The following is an 18,442-nucleotide window of genomic DNA, read 5'->3' as shown; positions in this document are numbered from 1 at the left end:
AGTCGGCTTTCAGTGGAAGGGGGTGTGGACTTCCAACAAGCTCACTTGTGATTGGTTGTCACAAAAACGGTGACTCAGATTGACTAGGACCAATCACTGCTTACTGTCATCGTCTGGTTCCAATTGGTGACTGAATGAAAAATTTTGTCTTTCAGAAAAGCATATGAGCCAAAAAATAAATAAAAAATCCAAGATGGCGACCATATACATGATTGTTACACAATATTCAATGTCTATTTGCCCCAGGCTCAACATTATGGGCTGTTCATGCACAAAATGCTGTCTTTAAACTTTAGTACCTACAGAATACTATTATTACATATATATTACACATATTTTAAAATCTTAGATTTTTTCGAGACAAACATCCTTTGCTGAAAGATGGGATCCGACAACGTACATCCATGACAACTTTGAACCACAACATGCACAAATATTTAATACTTAATAACCAATTGTTTATGAGATGAAAGTAATGATGTTCCAGGTTTCTAAATGAAATCAGACATCATGTTTTTGGAACCTATCAAGGAAATAAGCCAAATGAGAGGAAAATCTTTTTTTTTTTTTTTTTCAAAACGACACATGCCTGTCATCACTAAAGTAGAGGAACAACTGCAAGACAAGAAGATTGACATGTGAGCCAATGAAGGTGTGAAAACCCTCTTACGGTTTATATGTTAAGCTTTAACACTGCTTCTTTTCATCAATAGTATTTTCAGAGTATTTCTCCAGATGTGGTTTCCAGTTTCTTATGGCAATTTTCAAATATTTTGGTCAATTTTTGTTGTGTAAAAAATAATAAAAAATAGCTATTCAAAATAATATTCACCATTACAGAGAAATACATATTTATATTTCCAGAGACATCAACATCTTTTGTTGCAAATGAGCAGCTATAAAAAGCAGGGATGTCTAATTACACTGGTGGTTAGTGAGTGACAAGGTTAGCAGCTTGTAGTCGCAGACGCACATATTTCCTTTGGTAGACTGAGACTGTTGTGTGGATTCTGCATGGGCTTTGTCTGGGCGTCAGTCAAACCATCCCTGAAGATGAGAGCCACATTGTGCAGCTGAAAATAGTCCTTCCCGTTTGCGTACTTCAGCAGCCACCTCATTGTATAATTTGCTTTCCCATCCTCAGGGATGTGTGCAAAACAGTAGTTGTTTGGATGCATCCTGCAGTGTTATTGTTGTTTTCCTCATGTTGTCGTCCTTTCATTGCATAAAAAAAACAAGAAATCAGTTTGTCAAAGGCGGTTTTCACTCACTGCTGTCCCGTCACTGTCACAAAAGATTTTAGAACCAATTCTTACCATATTTTTGCATATTAGTTACTAGTCGTATGAAAAATAAAAATATATCTAAATAAATCAAACCTCTAACAGCTATATGTGTATGAATATTAATTGAATCTGGTTGGATCCCTGCTCAATCAGCGTTTGCTTTGAAGGGCTTTGAAGTGTTTTTAAGAGCCTCCAACATGCTCTGGCACGCTCAGGTTAACGCTGGGCGGGTGGAGGTGCTGGGGTGGCCATAGGCCCTTTCAAAGTGGAGTTCTGAGGCTTCTTCTTTCTAACAGATTCAGCATGAATGGACAAGATGGAGCGAGGGAACATCTGAGGGATGCTGCAGAGACGAACGAGGCTGTAACCGTGTTCTGTTATAAAATGTTGAAGTTTTACTCAGTTATCGATTCTGTTTCTGCTGGATTTCTTTTCACACATCTGCACAGGAGCTTTTCATAAAAGGAAAACAGATATCCTTTATTTAGCGTTTCTATTGATTCCAAAGTAAACCAAGAGGATTGTGTTTCTGTGTGCGTGTGCCAGCTTTGCTGTGTGATCAGAGACATCCAAAAGATTATGTTAAGGAAGAAGAGTTATCTCGGTTTTAAGTATAAAATGCATTTGATCCACACCTCAGCGTGGAGCTGACTGGCTAAGATGTTGTTCACCTTTAATCACATTCCTTCAGCAAATCAGCTTTTACTGACTCGCACAGGTGGTTTGGCAGAGATTTTTACTCTGGATACCCTTCCTTTATCCGGGCTGGGGACGGCACAGGGAGACCCAGACCTGGGACTGCACCCAGCCAACTGAACCTTCCAGCTGCCTTAAATGAAGAAAAAAAAATAAAGCAACAACTTTAAAACATATTTATTCAACCAAATCACTTGGCTATGTTTATTGTTGGTGTAAAGTTAGACATTTTAGCAGCAAATTACATTTTGTGTCCTTCTGAAACCAGCCCCCGGTGTTTATTTAAGAAACTGACACTTTTAGTTGGTCATGAAAACTTGAAAACTAACAACTTGGACAAAAATGATTCATCAACGATTCGATTCATATCATAATTTGTTCCATTTTGTGATCATTTTTTTGTTGTAACGTGTGGGTTGTCTGCTGAGATGGTATTTGGTCGTTTTTACTGTATAATAAAAAAAACTATCAGTCCTCAATCCAAATGGTATTTACCAAGACCAGTTATTGATTCGTCTCAATTTGAAACAATTTTTCATTCACATATGTCAATTTGATTAGATTAACCATTTGCCTTAGACAGATTGATCTGGTTGGATACATTGACATGAATATAGATGGACAAAACAAGACTGTTCCCTCGGATTTCAACTAAATTAATGCAATTCAGACATCATTTTCCTTCAGTACAGATCGCCCAATTTCACCATTTTGGGAAAGAACATTAGCAAGCAGTGGTTGGTTAGGGCCAGTGGGCACCACACGTTCGTATTGAGGCATCTGATTGGTTAGTTTACAAACTGAATAACTAGCGATAAAGATAAAATATCATGAAATAAAAAAATAAGTTTAGAAAGAACGTTCTATTTGGAATGCGAGGGAAGAGGGGATGATCAGTCCAGTTCTCTCTATGTACCGTCTATGGTTGGATAAATGAATACATTTATTCACTGATCAATAGTTACATCCCTGGGCTGTACAGTCGCACAGTGGTTAGCGCTGTCGCCTCATTGAGAAGACCCTCGTCCGGATCCCAGCTGGGACCTTTCTATGTTGAGTTTGCTTGTTTTCCCTGCAGGTACTCTGGCCTCCTCCCACAGTCCAGAAACATGCTTCATTGGTGACTCTAAAGCTGGGGTGTCCAAAGTCAGTCCTCGAGAGTCAGTGTCCTAGATGTGTTCCAAAAACAACCTGTCATTGAAGCTCCTTAATGGATAAACACACCTGATCCAGGCATCAGCAGCAGATAAGGCAGGATTTCTGGAAAACCAACAGGAGTCCGGCCCTCGAGGACTGACTTTGGACACACTAGCTCTAAAGTGCCCATATAGGTGCGCCTGTGAGTGATTGAGTGCACTGTGACAGACTGGCTAAATGTCCGGGGTGGACCCAGCATTTGCCCAACAGTTGGGACAGGCTCCAGCAACACCCCTAAAGAGATGTAGCGGGTTAAGAAAATGGATGGATGGATGGATGGCCACTTCCCTCATGGTCAGACCTGAAGAACATCTCCAGGCAAAAAAAATATTTGGTCTTTTAAAAATCCGATAGTGAAAAACATAGAAATAGGTATTAACAATGTTGTGAGTAAAGAGACCGGAAGCATCCTCGTTTCTGCCGTTTGACCACATGGTGGCCCTGTGACTCTCCTTCTCTGCGCTCCTCCTTGCCTCCGCCAGCGTAAAAGCCCAGCTTCCCTCCTCCTCCTCCTTCACCTCCTCTGCCTCCCTCTACTTCCACTCATCCGCCGTGGAGCTGCGCAGAGCCTCCGCCGCTCCTCCAGCTCCGCGCAGTCTGCTGTGAAGATGGTCGGCGGCTCGTGTGCGCGCAGGCTGGCCCGCCGGTCCCGGTCCGCGCTGATCGCGGCGCTCACGGTGCTGCTGGTGCAGACTCTGATCGTGTGGAACTTCAGCACCCTGGACTCCGGGGAGGACCAGGAGAGCGCGGGCTCCAGCGTGCGGGGGAAGAGGGACCGGGTCGCGGGCAACAAAGCCGCTGGCAGCGACCATTTCCAGCGCGGAGTCCAGCGGCAGCCGGGCCAACATCTCCCTTCTCCGGGGAGGGGGGCGTCTCGACACAAACAGCAGCCGGTAAGACCCCCGCGCCGCCGATGCGATCGCGTCAGAGATGCTGGGGATGGAGCGGCTCGGAACATCCCTGGTTTGGGGAGACCAGCGCGCTCCCGGCGGGGCCTCCGAGCAAAGCTTCCCCCTGCTGGGGGGCTCTGTCGTCGGAGGGGAAATGACGGGATGCAGCGGCTCCAGCATCCTCACGGACACCGACCCCCCCACGCTAAATGCCGAAGCTGAGCGTGAAATGTGGACTCGGTTCAGTCCAGGGCGCAGAGCTGTCAGGGAGGGGGGAGTCTGCGTGGAGAGCAGAGGGGCTGCGTGGGGTTCTAACCCGAGCCTGTCACGCTCAGGTCAGCGGCATCCGCGCGTCTCCGCGCATCGTCTGATGAGCAGAGCTGCGCTGATGGATGCGCCGAGCTGAGGAGAGTGGAAACAGGCCGCTGAAATAAACATCAACACATTTCCATTCAGAGCAGATCATCTGCTTTTGCAGAAATCCAAACGTTATCTCTGCGCAGCTGCAGAGATGCTCACAGAAGGGGAGTCATCTCTCAGTCTGGAGTCTGGATCTTGGTCTTTTTATTTTTTTGCTGCCATGAAGAAGTTGGACACAGTTGGAGGGCATGCAGGGGTTTGTCATCATGGGGCTGATCTGGTGTCAGGGAGGTGGAGGTGATGGAGCTGGACCTTCACCTGCCTTCCTGCATCTGTGCAGAACAAAGTCACACCAAGGGCGGGTTATGTTGAAGTCATTTGTCAGTTTCCCATGCAGTCCTGTGGTGAATCTATGTGGGTTCTTACAGTTTATTCGGACTGGACACATTTGATCTGCTATAAGTGAACCAGAACAATTTGCTTTGAGATTTCTCAGTCTGAATAGACTCCGTGCTCGAAGTGGAACAAGTGGACCAAAACATTCACCATACATGATGTATACAGAACAGCAGAGAAACGGTGAGACACAGAGTGAAATGTGGTCAGATAAATGCAAGCTCACTGAAACAACTTTTGCTTCTCACATGGTTTTTCCCAACAATCTATAAGTCTTAACCACTTATCAGTGTACCGTCTTGCAGCATGCCTCCATCGTACCAATAAAAGGGTTGTACCTGATGTTAATATAGACCAGGGGTCTGCAACCTGTGGCGTCAGATCCATGTCTGGCTCTTCTACCCCTTCATTGTGGCTTCTGGTTAACAAAATAAAATACAACGCTTTTAGCTTAAAAAAGTAACTGTAAAGTAAAGTTTAAAAAAGGTAAAATAACTTATCACTGTGAGGCTTCATAGTGATTCCATAATCAAGAACTAAGTATTTTGCCAAATTCCAGTGTTTTATGTGTGCCTCATAGTTCGCAAAATAAAATTAGTTAGGTCTGTTTTCATTTTAGAAAGTCATATTTATTAATTTCTGGCTAAGAAGCACCACAAACGTTTAATATATATATTTTTTTCATTGCTGACATTACACTACTACTAGATTTGCTCCATTGAGAGGAAGTCTTTTATTTTGAAAGGAAGACTTAAGAACCTCTATTAAAAGTTATGTCATTGGGAAAAAAATCTATTTTCTCTTAAAGTTTGTTTTTGTTTTTGCCAAAAATATTAGTTTATCCATATTTCTCATGAAAATAACAACATAAATACAAAATCTTATTTTTCTAAAGGATGTGTGACATCCAAATGGACTTTTTAAGCGTTAAAGGTTGCAGACCCCTGAAATAGATGTTCAGAATTGATCGGTGAAATCTAAAGTTTGAATAAGTGAACTATCCCCACATCGATTGCAAACAGTATGACTTCCATAATTTCTGCCTCTCGTTGCTTTGCGTAATTCCTGGTCAATGACTGGCGAGCTCTTTAGTCATGTGGTTCTTTTTGCCATGCTTTGCAACAGAAATGTCCGGTTGATGGCAGTCTGTAAGGTCCAGGACTCGATCCAGACTAAATGAAGCGGACTCGGTCCGGACCAACAGACTCTTCCAGTCTAATACCCCCTTAAGCTGTGCTCCTGTGTGGACGTCTGTTTTTGATAGATAAACCTCTGCTTCCCATCATTCTGTTGAAGGAACATTACTGCTCATTAGTGCTACTGCTGCTACTTTATTGCACATAAATTGCATAACAGGAACCATACATTGTTCATGTCAAAAGCTTTTCATGCTGCATCAGGAGCAATTTGTCCAAACGTATTTCACCATAAATTTGCTACGGGGATCCATGCTCTGCGAGAGGCCTTCATCGAGCGCCTCAGGGCTCTGCTCCCAGCCCCTATGACAGTCAGTCAACCAGCCAGCCAGCCAGCTCGTCTGCTGCCTGCCTGTCAGGCTGTCGACTCACTGTGCAGCTCTGCTGCACCCAAACTCTGCAAACTCATCTCATAGCCGCCGGCCACATTCCCACCACTACTCAATCAGTGGATTTTTTTCATTTTCTCTTTCCTTATGGGCATTGTGTGTGTGTGCATGTGTGGGTGTGCGTGTGGGTGTGTGGGTGTGTGGGTGTATATAACTTGACAAGGCAGCCTTGTCCAGCCTGAGGGTGACGCATAGCTGATGCTGCACAAGGTCACCAGTCTGACAGAGGGAGAGCAAATCTTTGATCCAGAATAGATTGAGGCAGGAGTGGGACAGGATCAGAACCTGTGTGATAACCTGCAGTGGACGGGAGTGTTTTGGTTTGGATGCGTCCCCCAGCAGGGAGCAGCTCCAGCTGTCATGGCTGCTGGACTCCTGTTGTTTCCCTCCACGGCTGCAGAGGATTGACTTCTCCACACTCTGACCACCTGTTGCACTTTGATCCAGCATTTCTCCATCTCCTCTTTCCCGTGGGTTTCTGCTGCAGCACAGTGTCCTGCAGGCTCTCGCCCCAGCCCGGTGTCGGTGCAGAAACAAGGGAAGCTTTGACGGACGGCCCTAACACATCTGGTCTTCAGCTTTCTCTCCAGCATGATCCCCAGCCCCCTGTGCCCGGCGGAGGCTGTAAAGACTTTCCCCTTATTAACGGTCGCACATGCAACATTACCCGGACTGTCCATGTTTTCCATTCCACAGGTTTTCCAAAGGCTTTCCAGTTACAGTGCAGGCCATCTGCTTTTCTAAGCACCCTGTGATGTGCTCATCACGATGCTTGACCCACTCAAAATAGGGTTAAATTCTCTGTTAGACGTAGCGTTTGACCCTTTTTTCTTCATATATGACAGTGTTATAATAAAGAACCAGAATTAGCATCTGCAGAATAATGACAGTATGAGTTACAGTTACTCATTCAACAAAAACGAGAAAAAGCTGTGCTTTGTACCTGGGCGTCGTCAAATCATCCATAACAGTTTTTCCTTTCAAAGATACTGGTTTCATTCCTTCAGGTTAACTTGAAGTTGAGTCACAGCAATTTTCTTAAAATCTTCATCAGTCTGAGTTGTGCAGAATTGGGTCCTTATCAGGGCTGGGCGATAAAACGATAATGATGTATATCGCGATAGAACTTTTTCTCGATAGAGGAATGAGTCTATCGCAATAGACTTTTATGTTGAAGGTCAGAAATTGCCAGTAAAGCATTTTCTCCTCTTTGGCAATCAAAAGTTGGAGAGTAATTAGTCGCCACATGGTGAGTAAATGTTTGTGTCTAATTATTTATGCTTATTATCTCTCATTTTTGTACATTTTTTTGACCTCTCCACTTCCTTTGTCTGCACGAAAGATAACAAAGACTCAGCAGAACCATCCCCCACAGTCACTTCCGCTAATCTTCTGGGGATTATTTACGGGATCCAGTCAGAACTGGATATAGCAGCAACCAAAAAGTTTAATAAAAAGTGTCGATTTGGTGACTGGGATGTAGCATTAGCATGATGCTAATGCTAACGAGCTGCTCCATGTGTAGCCTGTTTGTGTTCACTGACCAGTTTAAAGTTGGACAATATTTTAACTGACCAGACTTTTAAAACGCGGCGGATAAATGCAAAAAAATTAATTCGGAGAACATTCATAAAAATGTTTTTAATCCACTGTGTATTAGCAGCGTGTTTTTTTAGACATAAAAACTACATAATTGTGTGAAAAAATATTGATTAATTCTGCTGGGAAGGAAATAATTCGACCAAAAAAATGGTTGTTTTGTGGACTAGCACTCACACAGCTATTTAAATATGTGTATTGTTCTTTTTTTTCCATTTTTAAAACGCAGACGAAATTCCAAGTCGGAGTAAACATCTCTGACTATTAGTGTCAGAGTCTCTACTGAAAAGGAACCAGCAGTCACAGATTTGGGTATTTTCTGTTCTTTTTTTTTAAATGCTGTTTGTTTTCACACGTTTTTTTTGCTGAAGTGAATCTTGAATGGAGGGCATTCATACAGCACTTTCACAGACACATTTCCTTCTTCGTCTTGTTTTCTCAGCGTGTTCAGCTTTTTCCAGGACTCTCTAGTGTTTATTGTTTGGCTGTTGGAAACTGTAACATGTTAGTCAACATCGTAAGGAATTAGTTAAAAATCATTCTGATTATTCAACACACAGGGAGAGAAATAATAAAAAAAAATCTATGTTACAAAGTTTTTATTGAGATTTTGCAAATTAATTAATTAAACTGTGAATGAAGATTATAAAATAAAACTTTAATACCAAAAGGAATCTTCACAATGAAGTGTGTTCGCTTTTCTAAAGCTTCTTCAAAGTTTTTTCTAAAGAAAATGTTTTTACTAGACATAAACCGGCAAAATAATTGTCAGTAACAGCAAGAAGAAAGTGCAAAAATGAGGTTTGCATTGTAGCTCTTTATGATGCACAGAAGTTGAAACTTGAAACTGTGATGGACAACGCTGAGAAGGCAGTTTGTTGTCTTCTGGTTGAGTCGAGACATTTGGACTTAGAATTTTTATTCTTGAAAAGAAAGGAGATTTTAAGACCAGATTCCACGACTCCACCTCAAGACAATATCACCTGGGTAAATGAGAATGTTCATTGACATAAGACAGTTCATAACTTAAGATATTAAACAGGTTAAAATCAAACGTATTTGATTTCTAAAGATTCCTCTAGAGTTTTTCTAGATTCGTTTTCAAATGAAAACATTTTGTCTCTGTAAAACGTCTTTGGTTATGTGGTGTCAATGAGTCTTATAGATGATAGTGCATTCATACTGGACACATTTGGGTCACGTAAATGGAATCAGGTTTAGTTTTCTAGATAATTCCGAACAACTGTTCAGTCTGAATACACTCAGGCGGACCCTGGTACGGGACCAGGAACTTCTCGGATCCATCTTTTGATGTGGTCTCTATTTGTTTCCAATCGGACTGAGCTCAGGTTCGCTCTGAGTTTCCTTAGTCTGAATAGACTCGGAGTCGAACAGTTGAACCAAAACGGCCACCGTTTACGTGAGACTTAAACAGAGAAGAAAGAAACCAAATGTGTAGCAATGAGACTCAGCAGCTAATTGGAATGTGGTTGGATGAATGCAGGCTCATTAAATTAACTTTTGACGAGATCCACATTGCTTCTCACACTGTTTTCCTGACAATCTATAAGTCATAAACACTTACCTGCGTGTCTTCTTAACCGTCATCTCCTCAGTATCATTTTGCAGCATGCATCTGTTGTATCAAAGTAGCAGTAAAAAGTGTTATGTTGATACAGACATGCTAAATTATTCAGTGAAATATAAAGTTTGAATAAATAAACTATGGTTTTGTTTACTAGCTTTGCTTCGAAACATAAAAGTTGAGTTGATGGCAGTCTGAATACAGAACAAGCGTCAGATTCAGGACTAAATGAAGCGGACCAATGGACTTTCCCTCTCTGAATAAACCCTTAATGAATGATTTTGTTCAATTCTGAATTCATGAAGTACAATAAAACAAACATAAGAAAATCAAAAAATGAAGATTCAAAATGGGGCTGAAGATATTACTGAAGAAATATTGAGAAATATGAAACTAAGGAGATTAATGGAGTCTTTTGTTTCTAGATTTACTTTAAATCAACTTTTCTCACCATCTTAGTCATAATAGTCATTTGAATTCTTGTTTCCTCATTCCGACAGTGTCAGATCAAGCCTGCATAAATTCAAGTAAGCCACTTAAAGCAGTTTTATTAACTTATTACTTCTTTCTCTTTACATTTCTCACCCTCCTTATGTCTCACATTCCAGCTGTTTCGTTGCAGCTCTAGTTTTTGTTTCATCAAAGCCACCTTTGCGTTGGTAATAGGCAGTCAAATTGTCTTTCTCCAAAATAAATAGTCTCCGAGTGTGAGCTTTGCTGCTTTAAACAGACATTTGAGCATGAATAATTACAGGCCCGAGACGCCCTGAAGATGGATCGTGTGATTTCAGATTCAAATGGCCCGATCTTACCCCGATAAAAGGTTATTCTGTGAAAGCTGTAATGAAGGAAAAATATAAAGTGCAGTCTACCCATCCGTGCATTCAGTAGATCTGCACACGCAGAGCCTCCTTTTCAAGTGTCATTAGTCAGAGAGAGGTGGGAACATATCCTGATCTGAGAGGGGAAGTGCGCACCTGAGACTTGAAAGGGACTCGAGACGCTTTGATGTTGAAGAGCAGTTTGTATTCATCACACCGCACGTCTTCCTGCAACTCAAAAGCACTTCATCAGCATCAGGATGCAACCCTGTCATGTTAGTGTACGTCACCGCGCTGATCCCATAAAGCGCGCGGTTTGATGTCGGTGTGGAGTCCTTCAGGACAGAGAGACACAGGAAGGCTTCTGGGATGAAGCTCCGGTCTTCATCACAACCTTTCTTCTTACACTTTGACAGGTTTCTGTTGGTGCTCTACCACAATTCCACACAATACTAAGCAGAAACTTAAGAAATATTGACTGATTCAAAACTTGTTTTGAGAAAATATACATCATGATCTTGAACATAATTCTTCACATCAGACTGAAGTGAAGTTAATTGATATTCACAAAACTAAGTATTGAAGACGTTGGCTACATTTCCTTCTGTGAATTATCTGAATAGATTTAATCAATTTCACATTTCAAACTGAAAGATAACTTTGGTTTTCCAAAAGAAGCATTGGTGTTGTTTTGAATAGTCAGTGGATTTCCGTGGTTCTTTTTGTGGTTTCTCTTTGTAAAATGCGCCACCGCCGCCACAGCCATCGTTTTACCATTCTTTATGCGAAAAACTGAAGAAGTTTGATCAGGTCTGAGATCCTGGGCTTCCCGTGTTTTACCTTCAGCTGCTCCTGGTGTTGTCTGTATTCTTGGTTTCCATAGCAGCTGAAGCGCAGCAGCACAAACCTTGCATGGTAAACACAGGTGCTCCGTGTTCTGCAGGCGTCTGCAGTGCTGCATGCTCGCCATCTGTTCAGCGCAGAAGCCTTCCCTTGCTGGAGAGCAGCCGTGCAGCCACAGCATTAGAAGCTACACCTGCAAGCAGAAAGCATGCAGACGCGCTTGGTCAGGTCAATTATATTGACTCTGACTGAGGAGATGAGAGAGCAGCCCGTTGCATTACCATATTATATTTAATAGGGGAAACGGATAGCAGCAGTTTGGAAGCAAAGTAAGTACTGAGGGTTTAAAGACCCACATTCCAACTGTGTATTTATCTATTGGAAAATTTGTTCCCAGGGATCTTTTAATTGTGATAATGCAGTTAGCCAAAATGAAAAAACCTTTTTTAAGACATATTTTCTGCAGAGCACCAGGAGCTAAATAGAAATTCGCCTTTAGGTTGTTAGCGTATCAGCTCTTTGTTTACACTCTCTCCAGCTAGCTTATAGCACTTCATAAGCTCAAGCTAACATTAGCGTTGCAAAAAAAAAAAAAAAAGCACGAAGTATTCAGACGTGCAGTTAGAGCCGGATCCCAGCTCAAACGAGGAAAATGAAGACGTTCATGGATCTGTTTGTCTGCGAGTGGATGCATCAGAATGGAGTGGAGAAAGGAGACTTTGACCCACTCATGGTACTCTGTAAAGTAGCTGCTGTAGATTTCACAGTAACTTGCTGGTAGCTGGATGCTAGCAATTATTGCAAATTACTGTAAACTGAAATACAGTAGAGTTTCTGTGTCGTGTATTTCCTATTACAGTACTAAGGCTGTAAACTGAATCACAATATACAGAAATTCTACTGTATTTCATTTAACAGCTGTATTACAGTAAAATGAAAAATGGCCGTTACTAGCATCTAGCTGCCAGTACTTACCACAAAATTACCTACAGTAATTGTTCCGTTTACAATATTCTTACTTTTTTTGATTTCCAGTTTATTTATTGTAAAGAAAAAATATGGTAAACAAAAATGTATTCTGGTTTACTTGCGCCAACTTCTCTGGCTGTTTTGAATGAAGCCCATTTCCATCTCTTCTCTTAGGTCACTGCAACTATTGTTCCAGCTGTTTGGGTCATGCTTACCCTGATTGAGTTCTTAGATCAATGCAACACCAGACAGAGACCTAAAGTATGTGGAATCATGATACATTAGTGCTGTCTGCTTGATTTATAAGTGAGCCATATGTAAACAATGTTAGGAACTTGTTAGTGATAGCAGGTTAAACTCCAAGTTGGTTAGAAAATAAAGACACATTTGTTTGTGATTGGCCATATTTTCATGGACATTTTTCTCACTGTATTCTGATTAACAGTAAGAATTTATACAAGTGACAACATAAATTCCCACATCTCATTGTATTTTACAGTAAATTCCCACAATTCTTTGCTTTTTACAGTAAAATACAGTAAAGCCTATGTACAGTATTTTACTGCCTAAATTTCAGTAAAATAAATAAAATTGTTCCTTAAATTCACAAGGAGATGATAGGGATAAGTACATTTGTCATTTTAATTCTGCTCCTTTAAAAAAACTGAGAACTTACCTTAATTTAGTTTAATTGAGGTGCAGTCTTTGCATCTGCATGCATCAGAACAGCCTTTTGAGTTATATAGTTTTGTCCTTCTTTCTATGTCTTTCTGTCTCATTTTAGATTTACTTGACTGCAATATTCCAGCTCCTGACTGCACTCAAAGCAAAACCCTACTCTAATTATCTAGATTCCTCACGCTTTATGGCTGATGATTTATTCATGTTTCCTTTCATTTTTCCCCCCAAGTGTCGTGGTAATCCACAGCTGTTTTAAAATCAACATTTTGCACAAAACAAAAGGGGCAGAGATGCTGGTTCGTATTCTGTAAAAGGACAGGACCAACGTCATCCAAATATGGAGTCCTGTTCGCTTGTCTCTGACTCCGCCCTCCTTAATTCCTCTTGCTTACAGCACAGGAGTCTACCTGAAGTCCTCCAGGGTTAATGTCCTGCTTTTTGTTTTGAACTTTGTCCTCACAAGCAAATCTCCAAAGACCCTCCAGAACTGGTATTTAACACTCTTTAATGAACTCTTTCCCTCCTGCATGCACATGAAAAATCTAGCAGTTTTGGTGTTGCACAGTGTCACAGGAACAACCAGTGTTTGTTTCTGAGGTGGGATTTGTGAAGAAAATACTCTGCTGCCAGATGATTTGATGACTGCTGAGGAAAAGCTTCTCCTTTCCACCTCTGGCAGCAGCGCTCATCCTCTCCATTCACTGCTTGAGTTTAACCGCCGACAGATTGAGGAGATCATTTGTTTTCAAGGTCAACAGACTTGAACTGGTTCTTTAAGAGAAGGGGAGACCTGGGAGAGGGACATCACGGTGAACCTGGAAGCTGCTCGTTGGCACAGCGTGACAATGAAGGGATAAAAGAAATCTGGTCAGGATCACACGGCAATCCCGTTTCAGTGTAAGGTCGTCATCAAGTCGGTGAATATTAAAGCTATCAGTTTTTGTGTTAACCTGAACAGACAGAAGGGAGGAGAACATCTCAGTTTTATCCTATAACTTATTTTGAGCTAGTAATTACAGTGGTTTATAGATTTGATCAAAAAGAGAAAGCTGCTGATTAAAATTTAGTCTTTATGTTGAAATTTGTGTCTATAATTCTGACTTTTTATCTGAAAGAGAAACGGAAAAGCATCCAAATGAGAACAGGTTTACTGGCATTAAGCTGCATAACATTTCTCTAGTAAGTTATTTTTAAACACACACACTCACGCACAGGCATCCAGGGTCCTAAAAACCTCATTTCAACCAATTAATCATATTCTTTGCATATTTGGTTCCCCTGTGAAGCCCAGAACACATGTTTAGCTGTACTCTGTTGTCTGTAATTACACTCATCTCCGCTCCCCTCGCTCCGCTGCCCTGCTTCTTAATGTCAGTCTTTTCAGCTGTCAGGATGCCCCCCGCATCGCCTCAAATCAAACCAGCAACAAAAGGGTTTCATTACAGAAAGGGTCCAAATCATTTCTTGGGGAAAATGAGAATATAATGTTAGAAAAATAGTCTAAACATGTGATTTAGTGAGCAAAAACTTCCTAAACCTCTGCAGGCTCCCTTCAACTAAGCAACTCTCTGGATTATGATGAAAACAAAGCTAGCATTTCTCTGGGATGTTCTGAGCAGATCATGTAACTGACGTGACATTTACACTTCAGAGGGTCAGGTCAAACCTTAAAATAAATGACATTACCTGTTTCCTTTGAATCATATAACTGAATTTTGTCCCAATCGACTTTGTTTTTGTGCTATTCTCGACATTCCGTAATTCTGTCTTGATATTGTCAGTCTTGGTTCTGTGGAAGGTCAGGCTCATTTAGATCACATGTTTGCAGAGAATCAGCCAGCGGAAGCATGAAGGGTGTCAGAAGTGAGGTCTCCTGATCGCTGCATCATTCCTGAGGATTTCTGAGCTCAAAGTCCAGCTTTGGAGCTTGTTGTGGGAACAGTCTGGAATCAAACTCAGGGATCAGGACAAACTTGCAGAAGAGCTGAGCTGGTTCCCAAAACATATGCAACCAAAGCTGGAAGGAAAAGAAGCCAGAAAGCTCAGATTGATAGGGTGCCAAAGAAAACCCAAAACTAACAGACCTGGAAAAACTACAACAGAGTAACATGTCCAGAAGAAATATCTCAAAAATAATGTATTAAATGCATGCATCAATAAAACAGAGAGGTCATAAAAACCCCAAAGGAACATGTTATAGATGGTGTAAAGAACCGTCAGATCCATGATGGAGTCATGTTTAAGGTGCTTCATCACAGAGTTAACTGCAGTCTACTTGGATAATCATGCTCTTGAAGTAACCGGGACACTTGGGTGTATTCAGACTGGACACATTTGGTTCTCTTAAAGTGAACCAGAATTTGTTTCCTCTGATAATCCAGAACAAAGTTTCAGTCCGAATACACCCAAGTGGACCCTGGTCCAGGTCCAGGAACCGCTCTCTGACTTATCTTTTGAGGTGGTCTTGGTTAGTTTCCAATCCGACGAAAAAGTTGTTGAACCTTTATTTATAAAGGTAGGTCGATTGAGAACAATTACTCATTTACAACGTCGACCTGAGTTTGCATTGACAATACAAAAACAGCAAGACAGTGCAATAAGTTACTTACAGATTTACAATAAAAAGTCTACAGGAGACACCAAGTTAATGATTATAACTTAAAAAACAGACGGTAACCCATAAAAATAAAAAATAAAAAAACATCTGCATTTATCACTAACTACACCTGTTAACAATGTCTTAAAGTAAACTATCCCCACTCGGATTGCAAAGGACTTGTATAATGTTTTTCTCTTGTTGCTTTTCCCCGCCTTTGTACTTCCTGCCCAATGATTAAAGAGATCTGAAGTCACATGGTTTTGTTTATAAGCTTTGTTTTGGAGCATAAGTGACTGGTTGAAAGCCAGTCTGAATACAGACTCGATCTGGACCAAATTAATCTGGATTCTGTCTGGACCAACAGGTTTTTTCCAGTCTGCATACACTCGGAAACAATGCAGAAAAACTTAAGTTCCTCTTAAACAGAGATGACGCTGTTGTTTATCTGTCAGGATGTAGGAGTTTATGAACAAAAAAAAGAAGGAAAATGTCCCCTGAGATGCTGGAATCTTCTCCATATCATCCCCATCAGTGACCACAGCATCAAATGCAGAACAGCTGCGACCTGTTTGAGTCATGATATATAATGATGTTCTGGGTGTGTGACTCCATGGTCTTAAGTATGGAAAAAGTTGGACTGATCTTTCTCCGTTCAGCCTCTGGGAGTGACGTACATTTCTGAACAGCATGTCATTGAACATGCACACTCCGGGGTCTGTCTTTCCTTTCTGCTCAGCATGACGCCTCGTCTGTAACCCTGGAAACCCCCAAACCGTGCTTCTGTGAGATCTATTCAGACGGAGCTCGCCATTACCATCAATCAGTGCTGCATCGTTCTTCACAGTCCCCCCCTCCATGCACACAAACTTGTGCAACACCCCCACACATTTTCCTGCAGCTGGTTTCATTCCCCAACACATTATTAACGCCTCATCCAGATGAATGAAGCTATATAATACCTTGCGATGCCCATAATCCCACAGGTAAGAGGCTTAGCAGACAGCCTTCACAGACTCAGAAACAGAAGGAGAGATGGCTGGTTCTAGTCGGCGCCGGGTTTGAGCCTTAATGAGTTTTCTGGAGTCAGGTATCCGTGTTGATATTGGGAGTGAGGCTGAAAGGCCGCACACAGCTACAAATCGTTTGGTTGAACCAGACTGTCAACATGTGGGGAGGTTATCAGGCCGAGCGGTGAACTCCCATGCTGCTCCTTGCTTTCAGGGTAATCCCTTTAAAAAAGGCCCTCCTGTTTTTATAAACGCACATAAGCACAAGAAATGTCGGAAACTGATCATGAATCATTGAATAGTTTTACTTAGATTAAAATGAAAGCACAAAAACTGTTTGTCCGTCTTGATCTGAAATGTTATTTTTATTTTAGTTTTCACCTGAAAACAGTTTTACCTAAACTGAACATGCAGAGAGAAACATCCACAACAAGAAAAATGTTCTGCAAAACCAGACTTAGTAAAGATGACCATCGACTTGTCAGGGTCAAAGAGGAGAAGACACAGACACTAAAACACAAGAACGCCGGGGGAAAGAGGGAACTGATACAAGGCTGTAGATACAACCATGACCACGTGGTGAAGAAGAGCAGACAGGTCTACCGGGAGGGGCATACGAATGTCATTGTAGAGTGCAGTCTCAGTATTGTGCTGTGACTCAGCGTCACACAGGTTAACCCTAAACATATTTATTTTAATAAAAAGAAACGTTTATGTGAAACAGGTAGATTCTAGATTGAATTCTGTGACCGTATCAGAATAACTACATACAACTAAAATAGGTACTCCAAATTTGACGCTTGCATAAAGATGTGTTCACAAACTTGATGCTCCTGACACATGTGAGAGGAGTAGTGCTGCCACAAACCATTACTTTAATACTCGACTGATCACCGATTATTTTTCCAATTACCCGACTAATTGAGTCATGTGTAAACTGGATGTAAAACACACATCTAAACCATCATTAGCTCTAAACTTGAAGCGTTTAAGCTATATACTAACAAAAAATAAAGACAATTAGGATGACAGTCTGTTAAACCTTTAATGAATCATGTAGCTGCTTTCCTTCATTTGTTTCAGGCATTAAAACAACTTGAATCAAATGAGGTTTTCATCTGAAACAAAGGAACTATTTTTCACTAAAGGTAAAGTTTTGGTCTCAAACAAAAAAACGACATATTGACTATTTAATTGATCGTGGACTATTTTAACAGTCGACATAGTCGTGACTTATGAACAAATCGTGGTAACCCTAGAGAGGAGCTACAAGTTTAGAACTCCATTGCTACATGGGAGCATTGACTGTAGCCCAGATCTTATTTATAATGCATGGAAGACACGAATAATGTTAATGTTAAGAGATACTGTGCCGTGTGCAGCTCCCAGCATGCCACTGTGGTGTGCCTTAAAGTCGTGCTGTTCATTCTTTTGATGGTTCTAAAGTCCGACCCACCCCCACCACACTCCTGGAAGCCATTAGCAGGTTGTCATGTGACAACCTGGATGAAACAAACAAAAGATAGGCTCCTACATACAGAAACTATAAGAAAAATCACACATTTAAGTCTGTCCTGAGAACAGAAAGTGTCTGCTCTCTTAATTGAACCAGATTGGTGGTTCCACCAGAACAGGAGTCTGTAACCTGCAGCTCCAGATCCACATGTGGCTCTTTCATCTCTCCATGGTGGCTCCTTGGATAATAAGTCATGGAGACTGCTGACCCAACCATGTCGACCGTCAGAGTCAGCAGCTCTCTGATAATGACAGCCAAACCAAAAGTACCTAAAGAAAACAAATAAACAAAGCCTGTAAACTAAGACTACCAAGGTCTGACCCTAAACTAAAACAACAAAACCCAGCAGTGTAAGACTGGTGAGGACCAGTGTTGGGACTAACGCCGTTTAAGTATAACGGCGTTAAACTAA

The 18,442-nt window shown here is 41.4% G+C and overlaps 1 protein-coding gene across 1 annotated transcript in view; it reads left to right on the top strand.

Moving 5' to 3' along the window:
• The first annotated feature begins 3,492 nt into the window (after positions 1–3,492).
• The window catches only part of xylt1 (xylosyltransferase I), a 111,891-nt gene continuing 96,941 nt past the window's right edge, over positions 3,493–18,442 (top strand). Inside the window, exon 1 of the mRNA XM_024259871.2 lies at positions 3,493–4,072. Coding sequence (XP_024115639.1) covers positions 3,788–4,072 — 285 coding nt within the window. The 5' untranslated portion in view covers positions 3,493–3,787. The remainder of the gene's footprint in view (positions 4,073–18,442) is intronic.

Source organism: Oryzias melastigma, linkage group LG1, assembly GCF_002922805.2.
Source record: "Oryzias melastigma strain HK-1 linkage group LG1, ASM292280v2, whole genome shotgun sequence".
Lineage (NCBI taxonomy): Eukaryota > Metazoa > Chordata > Actinopteri > Beloniformes > Adrianichthyidae > Oryzias > Oryzias melastigma.
Note: the sequence above shows the minus strand (reverse complement) of the source record. Positions and strands in the feature narration are given on the sequence as shown.